This window comes from Trichomonas vaginalis, chromosome IV, assembly GCF_026262505.1.
Source record: "Trichomonas vaginalis G3 chromosome IV, whole genome shotgun sequence".
NCBI classification, from domain to species: domain Eukaryota; phylum Parabasalia; order Trichomonadida; family Trichomonadidae; genus Trichomonas; species Trichomonas vaginalis.
This window is the reverse complement of record NC_067206.1, coordinates 38,737,294-38,746,516: the sequence shown is the minus strand read 5'-3', so window position 1 is coordinate 38,746,516 and position 9,223 is coordinate 38,737,294. Positions and strand designations below refer to the sequence as shown.

Genomic DNA, 9,223 nt, shown 5'->3' with positions numbered 1-9,223 from the left:
TTGTATCTGCTGCTTACGTCAATGACAACAAATCTTCTGTCGTCTTTGTCAATCTTTACTGAGTTGAAGTTGTTAGATATCATGATGATATTACAAACATTCTCTATCTTTCTTACTGGCTGACACTTCTGATTTAAGTCCAACTGAGTCTCTGTTACTATTGACTTTAGTGCGTCGTGGTTCATGACCTTAGACGTATCGCATGAGCTTAGTTCATTGCATACGATGAGCTTCATGTTCTCAATAGCAGCATTGAATCTACCAACCACATTCTCTATTGCCGTTTATATTATTGTTGGCGTACTTGCTAATGAGCTCGCATAGAACATTACTAAGTACATTCTTACCAGTTCCTTGCTTTCCTGTTAACAAAAGTACTGTTCCAGTCTTTCCACAAGGATTTTGAACGATGTAGGCGAACCAGTTCAAAACATACTCATAAAGCTCTTCATCCTCATTACATATGACATCGTGAACATGTTTCAAATATCCTTCAATAATGCTTTCATCTACTTCATTCAGTACCTCATACTCATATCCTCTGAAATAGCTGTAAATGTCATCTCTTTCGTCAAAGAATCTCATGCCTGACTTCATAAGATAGTTCTTGTTCTGACCCGCTTCATAAATCATCAGTGCGTTCACATCCTTCTCCTCAATACGTCCTACATAAACACTCTTCATGAGCTTATTGAATTCCTTGCTATCTACTGACACAAGTGTTGTTGTGTCTCGTATTCCATCATAATCTTTCACTAGATATGTCATACGTGCTCCGTCAATAACGACAACACATCTTCTTAAGTCATTTATAACACTAGCTATGTCAATACCGTCCTCACTCATGTACTTATTTCTTCTCAAGTCCTTTAGTGTGAAAGTGTCTCTAAGTTCTATTTCAAGCAATTCATTTACACATCCTTTGCAATACTTCTCTATAAAATATTTCTGTCGTTCTTTACTAAGTTTCTTAACAGCTCTGAAGAACCATGTGTTTTGACTCAAACATCCTTCACAACTTCTCTCATTCATTCCTAGTTCTTTTATGTCATTATCTTCAACCTCTATGGTCTCATTGACTAAGGTCAAAGGGTTCTTAGTCATTGCTGGTCTTATCTGAAACAATGTTTGTGCAACAGGTTTAACTAGTTCAGCAACGTCCTTCCTTAATATGAATAGCTGTTTCCACTCATCTTTGCTAACAGTTCTTTCATAACCACTGACAGTAATAATTTCATTTGCTGACCTTAGACACTTATGTTCTATCATTTGTATTGCTTTTGTGTAAGGCTTTCGTGAGCATAGGTTGTATATGTCATTCCTGCAATGTTCATTCATGCCAATAGTACTAAATCCTTTCTTTGCTGTTGAGTGCATAATATCCATTAGTTCCTGTGTTCGTATTGCTGTCTCATAAAATACAACAAGACCTTTGTCATCTATGACGTACTTACCGAAAACATTGCTTATATTCTTTAACCATGAAATAACATCCTCATTCATGCTGTCAAACATGAAGTAAGGTCTTACATACTCTTCACTTATAAGATACTCCACAAAATACTTGTTAAGCTCTATGTCCTCGTGAGCGATTTCATTAGGTTTGATATTAGTTCCTTTTGTCATTGCTGTCATGTACTTCACTCTCATAGTTCCTTTCAATAGCGTAAAAATACTTCATTGTTTCATAACTGCTCTAAATTCTGTTCAAAATTCGTACAACATAACTTTTTAACATTAGTGAAAGAACATGAGCGAAACAACAACATCTAACATTACAGAAGAAGTCAACAATGCCGAGAAAACATTACAGAAGGAGCTAGTGAAAATATTGACGAGTTCAGTGAGGAAGAAGATATTGAGGACGTCAATGAGAACGTGTTAGTGGGAACAAACTCAATGGGAAACATTGAGAAATCATGAAGATTATGAGATTTACGACATATCCTTTTACTATTCGTCGAAAGAAAGACAAACATATTATGAGTGAATGCTTAAATAATTATGGTTATATTGTGCTTAGTTTAAACAACAAAACGCATTTTAAGCATAGAATTATTGCAGAACAGTGGATTGAAAATCCAAACAATTTGAAAGAAATAGATCATATAAATCATGATAGAACGGACAACAGAATCTCAAACCTTCGTTGGTGTTCTAGATCTGAAAACAATAGAAATAAAAGCAAGTATGGCGATATAGTTTATGAGTTCGTTGATGAAATATCTGACGAAGCTGTTGAAATAACAGATTATGGTAAGCATTCGTTTGAGTTCTACTACTATGTTGAGAATGAGGACGCATTCTATTATTATACAGGTCTTAACTATCGAAAACTTCATATAAACTTTACAAAAACAGGTGCTGCTTATGTTTGTATGATAGATACAGAAAACAAGAGAGTAATCTTATGCATAAACAAATTCAAACGCTTGTACGGCTTCATGTAGGACAAACATTATTTTTCAACACTAACGCCAACACGTAGGACAAACATTCATGACTAACATTACTGTATAACATAAATGTTTTGTTATGACTTCTTCGTATATGTTTTGTTATGACTTCTTCGTAAATGCTTTGTTATGACTTCTTCGTATATGCTTTGTCAAAACTTCTTCGTAAATGACTTTGTCAAAACTTCATCGTAATGAGTGTAAATGATCCAAAAATAATGTTTAGGTGAAGTGGTGAGATCTCACCTCTTTTCTCACCTATTTTCTACCCTCTTGAATTTTCATGACTTCTTCATCGTAATGAACGTAAATGAATGTGTCGAAACTTCTTCATCGTAATGAACGTAAATGACTTTGTCAAACATGAACGTAAATGATTTGTCGAAACTTCTTCATCATAATGAGCGTAAATGATCCAAAAATAATGTTTAGGTGAAGTGGTGAGATCTCACCTCTTTTCTCACCTCTTTTCTCACCTCTTGAATTTTCATGACTTCTTCATCGTTAATGAACGTAAATGAATGTGTCGAAACTTCTTCATCGTATATGTTTACGTTAATGGTTTCATCGTAAATGACTTTGTCAAACATGAACGTAAATGATTTGTCGAAACTTCTTCATCATAATGAGCGTAAATGATCCAAAAATAATGTTTAGGGTAGAAGGGTAGATCTCACCTCTTTTCTCACCTCTTTTCTCACCTCTTGAATTTTCATGACTTCTTCATCGTTAATGAACGTAAATGAATGTGTCGAAACTTCTTCATCGTATATGTTTACGTTAATGGTTTCATCGTAAATGACTTTGTCAAACATGAACGTAAATGATTTGTCGAAACTTCTTCATCGTATATGTTTACGTTAATGGTTTCATCGTAAATGACTTTGTCAAACATGAACGTAAATGATTTGTCATAATTTCATCGTAAATGACTTTGTCAAACATGAGCGTAAATAATCCAAAAATAATGTTTATGTTAGAATGTTAGATCTAACACCTTTTCTAACATGTTTTCTAACATGGAGGATTTCATCTGATATAAATATTATTTGGTGAAAGTATCCTAAAAATATTTGATGGACTTTAATTAAAATATAATGTTTAGGGAAGAATGTGTATATCTAATGAAACAGTAAAGTATTATATCTATTAAATCGTATATGATGTAAATTGTGTATAGAATGAAATGAAGGAATAATATTTATATCAGATGAAATCCTCCATGTTAGAAAACATGTTAGAAAAGGTGTTAGAAAAGGTGTTAGATCTAACATTCTAACATAAACATTATTTTTGGATTATTTACGCTCATGTTTGACAAAGTCATTTACGATGAAATTATGACAAATCATTTACGTTCATGTTTGACAAAGTCATTTACGATGAAACCATTAACTAATTCATAGTGTGTGTCAAACCGAAGTCATATTGTCACCCAAACTGTCAGTCTTATCCTAACTAAAAAGCTAATTCATAGTGTCTGTCAAACCGAAGTCATATTGTCAGTCAAACTATCAGTCTTACTCTCAATAAAAAGCTAATTCATAGTGTCTGTCAAACCGAAGTCATATTGTCAGTCAAACTATCAGTCTTATCCTAACTAAAAAGCTAATTCATAGTGTCTGTCAAACCGAAGTCATATTGTCAGTCAAACTATCAGTCTTATCCTAACTAAAAAGCTAATTCATAGTGTGTCAAACCGAAGTCATATTGTCAGTCAAACTATCAGTCTTATTCTAACTAAAACCGTAAGTCATAGTGTGTGTCAAACCGAAGTCATATTGTCAGTCAAACTGTCAGTCTTATCTTAACTAAAAAGCTAATTCATAGTGTGTCAAACCGAAGTCATATTGTCAGTCAAACTATCAGTCTTACTCTCAATAAAAAGCTAATTCATAGTGTGTCAAACCGAAGTCATATTGTCAGTCAAACTATCAGTCTTATTCTAACTAAAAAGCTAATTCATAGTGTCTGTCAAACCGAAGTCATATTGTCACCCAAACTGTCAGTCTTATCCTAACTAAAAAGCTAATTCATAGTGTGTCAAACCGAAGTCATATTGTCAGTCAAACTATCAGTCTTACTCTCAATAAAAAGCTAATTCATAGTGTGTCAAACCGAAGTCATATTGTCAGTCAAACTATCAGTCTTATCCTAACTAAAAAGCTAATTCATAGTGTGTGTCAAACCGAAGTCATATTGTCAGTCAAACTATCAGTCTTATCTTAACTAAAAAGCTAATTCATAGTGTCTGTCAAACCGAAGTCATATTGTCAGTCAAACTATCAGTCTTACTCTCAATAAAAAGCTAATTCATAGTGTGTCAAACCGAAGTCATATTGTCAGTCAAACTATCAGTCTTATCTTAACTAAAAAGCTAATTCATAGTGTCTGTCAAACCGAAGTCATATTGTCAGTCAAACTATCAGTCTTATCCTAACTAAAACCGTAAGTCATAGTGTGTGTCAAACCGAAGTCATATTGTCAGTCAAACTATCAGTCTTACTCTCAATAAAAAGCTAATTCATAGTGTGTCAAACCGAAGTCATATTGTCAGTCAAACTATCAGTCTTATCTTAACTAAAAAGCTAATTCATAGTGTCTGTCAAACCGAAGTCATATTGTCAGTCAAACTATCAGTCTTACTCTCAATAAAAAGCTAATTCATAGTGTCTGTCAAACCGAAGTCATATTGTCAGTCAAACTATCAGTCTTATCCTAACTAAAAAGCTAATTCATAGTGTCTGTCAAACCGAAGTCATATTGTCAGTCAAACTATCAGTCTTACTCTCAATAAAAAGCTAATTCATAGTGTGTCAAACCGAAGTCATATTGTCAGTCAAACTATCAGTCTTATCTTAACTAAAAAGCTAATTCATAGTGTCTGTCAAACCGAAGTCATATTGTCAGTCAAACTATCAGTCTTACTCTCAATAAAAAGCTAATTCATAGTGTCTGTCAAACCGAAGTCATATTGTCAGTCAAACTATCAGTCTTATCCTAACTAAAAAGCTAATTCATAGTGTCTGTCAAACCGAAGTCATATTGTCACCCAAACTATCAGTCTTATCCTAACTAAAAAGCTAATTCATAGTGTCTGTCAAACCGAAGTCATATTGTCAGTCAAACTATCAGTCTTATCCTAACTAAAAAGCTAATTCATAGTGTGTCAAACCGAAGTCATATTGTCAGTCAAACTATCAGTCTTATCCTAACTAAAACCGTAAGTCATAGTGTGTCAAACCGAAGTCATATTGTCAGTCAAACTGTCAGTCTTACTCTCAATAAAAAGCTAATTCATAGTGTGTCAAACCGAAGTCATATTGTCAGTCAAACTATCAGTCTTATCCTAACTAAAAAGCTAATTCATAGTGTGTGTCAAACCGAAGTCATATTGTCAGTCAAACTATCAGTCTTATCTTAACTAAAAAGCTAATTCATAGTGTCTGTCAAACCGAAGTCATATTGTCAGTCAAACTATCAGTCTTATCTTAACTAAAAAGCTAATTCATAGTGTGTGTCAAACCGAAGTCATATTCTCAGTCATACTGTAGTTCATACTATCACCCAAACTGTTGTTCATACTGTCACTCAAACTCTAAGTCATTTTATCAGTCAAACTGTGAGTCATATTCTCTCTCAAACCTTGAGTTATACTGACAACCAAACCCTCATTCAAAATGTCACTCAAACTGTCAGTTATATTCCTAGACACATTCAAACTTTCAGGCATATTGTCAGCCAGATACTCAGTTATAGAGTCACTTTTTTGTCATTAATGAATTCAGTTATAGATTCAAACATACATTCGGTCCAATATTGGATCATGCAGTTAATTCTACATTTTTTTAACTTGTAAGTCATTATTTATGAAAATATTTAAAATAGTGTAATTGCACAATGATGTGCAGTATTATCTTTAATATTAATATTGTAATATGATATTAGATTTTATCATATGAGATATTAATATTGATTTATGGATCACTGCACAATGATGTGCAGTATTATCTTTAATATTAATATTGTAATATGCAATGTTATATTCTAATTTGAATGTTCCTTTTTAACCTCATGATTTCTTCTCACTGATCTGCCTTTTTATGCAGCATTTTGTATTTAATCTCTCTTATCCTTTAGATTCTCTATGCTTTCCATCTTTCTAAACCAGATTCCATTGTTAATTCTTAAATTAACACAAATCTTAAATTTCATATTAGTCATTGATCTGAAGTTATTGAAACATCTGACGTCTTTAGATTATCTTATCTAATATTAAAATGATTGATCTATTTACATTTTTAAAATAGTCCTAAAAAGTCTCAATATTTATAAAAGCATAATAAAATTCAATTTTTTAATACCATTTTGTAAATTATTCGTTTACTTTATGGCATAGTCTTGAAAAAGTATCAAAAAACATTATCTTAATGGTCTCTAAAGAGGTTAAGTAGCATACACACAGATATGCTAATGTGGTAAAAAGAGATTTATTGCAAAAAGTCCAAAATAGTATATTTATTATCAAGATTCGCGTGGAAACGTACGAGTTTGGGACGAAAACTAACATTCTTAAACATTTAGTAATACTCTGATAAGTACAAGTCCTTAGATGCGACATATGTCTTCTTTTGTTCTAACTTACCAAATTCAAGAACTCAAGTTGGCAGTAACTCTGTACTAAACATACTCTAAGAGCTTGTCATTATTCCGTGTATGACAAATCATACTTTAATGTTTTACTCGTTGAATAAAGAATGCTTGATTTTGAAATCGAATGTTTTTGCTTAAATAGTTCCAGATTCTTGAACTAGGGACGGAATTAGAGGACACGTCTTTGCTGGTTAGTCGCGTGCTTGATGACAATATGCTACAATTATAATAAACGTACAAAAGGGACGAAAATTGAGAGCTTGTAACTTTCAACCCAAAAGTAGGGTATTCTTTCGAATTTGAAATTGATAAAAACAAACTATATTTAATAGAGAAACGTCTTAGTATGTTTAATTTGAATCTGAAAACCATATATCAATGAAAAGGTACATTCACTATTTTTGACAAAATTTTAAATTTTCATGGGGTTGTAAATCTTATAATAACTAGATGAATAAGGAATGAATCCCAGTATAATGTGCATCATTATATTAAACACTATATGTAAGGCTAATGATTCTATTAACACTTATGAAGATCTATAGTATTTGAGCAGATAAATTTGATAATTTCCAAAACTCTTATATTTCAAAATTAAAGTGTGCGAATGCATTTAAATGAGAGCAAAAAGAGATTGATGCTGTTAACACTATGTGTTAATTTGCAATTATTTCGCATCACAAGAACTACACAGTAAATTCGGCTATCTTTCTTTGCAATTATTCTCCATTATACATATAATATAATGGTTAGGGTTTGAAGAAAAGTTACTAGAGAATTATTGACTTTTGAAATAATGCAGAATTTTACTTGAAGAAATCATTAATTTATGAGTTCCAAATTGCTAAGCATGACGAAGGATCATTAAATTTGCTACAATTAAATACACTTATTGCAGAATTAAGATTTTTGAAATTAAAAGTTTGAAATATTGCCTTTTTGAATAAAAATTTAAATTTTATTATATAATCATGATAATATCTTATAGAAATTAAAAGAAAATATTTTAAACCATTCAAATATTTTGAATGTCTTATCAATTTAAAATATTAAAAGATAGCTTGATTTTATCATCATTAGTTTATCAAAGTTTTCTCTTTTGATGAACAACAGTAAATGATTTGTTTAATTACTTGTCTTCCTTTTTCGCAGCAAAATCGAAAGTTATGATGATAATCTTGCTGTCAATTTTGAAACTCTCTGATTTACAAGTAAGCATTCCTTTGGAAAAGCAGTCCTATTCTGTTTTCAAGATATTTTAAAGCCTCCATTTCATACAATGCGCAGATCTATTCGAAATTGCAAAAACTCTCAAGAAAATGCAGCAGCAAAGAAGATTCCATAGTTTCTAGCATCAAAAATTTACAACCTTAATACAACAGTGAAAGAGAAGCTCGAAAAGAAATATTTACCCATAAAGCTGGAAACCATTCGATATCTACTATTGGATCTAATAAAAAGTTAATTATAACATATTTAACATGCTATTTGTTGACTTTGTTCCATTATATTACCATATATATCTTTTTGAAATCTAAAATATTTTACGATTTTAACCATGTGTTGTTGAAACCATATATCAATCTTAGCTAAAGTATAGTTTATGAGTCTGTCACCATCTAACGTAGAATTTTCAAAAATGTCAAATATGTTCATTTTTTCTGTAGATTCAGCCATAATTTCACGTTGTTATACTATTCAACTATTATTTAATATTTTTATCGATTTAAATATATGATGAGATGCTTAGTTCTCCTGGAAATCGATTTTTAATCGCAATTTTAACTTTCCAAAAAAAATTCAAAAATAAAAATCCCTCTCAATTTTCTAAGTTTTATAACTCGCCAAATCTCTAGCCAAATTTTTTTGGCCCGTATAAATATTGTTAGGCACTATATAGGGATGCTATTTATCCTATTTTCATCCCATTTTACTGTTATCGCCTAGTGAATGTACCTTTATCAATGAATATTAAGGGCGTTTTTCAATGTCTGTCAAAATTTTCCGTTTGAAAAAAAAAAGAGAAGAAGGTGATTCATATAATTCATTATGAAATTGTTATCACTTCATCAGCATTCAAAAAAATATGATACCATTCAAAAAAATTATTTTTC

The 9,223-nt window shown here is 31.4% G+C and overlaps 1 pseudogene across 1 annotated transcript, besides 2 other annotated features; it reads left to right on the top strand.

The window, feature by feature from the left end:
- Positions 1-1,128: part of a mobile genetic element that runs on past the window's edge.
- Positions 1,129-1,813: 685 nt separating this feature from the next.
- TVAGG3_0245850 lies at positions 1,814-2,450 on the top strand (annotated as a pseudogene). Its single transcript has one exon — positions 1,814-1,913. A coding segment is annotated over exon 1 (100 nt).
- A 5,040-nt stretch (positions 2,451-7,490) lies between these two features.
- Positions 7,491-9,069: a mobile genetic element.
- The last annotated feature ends 154 nt before the right edge of the window (positions 9,070-9,223 follow it).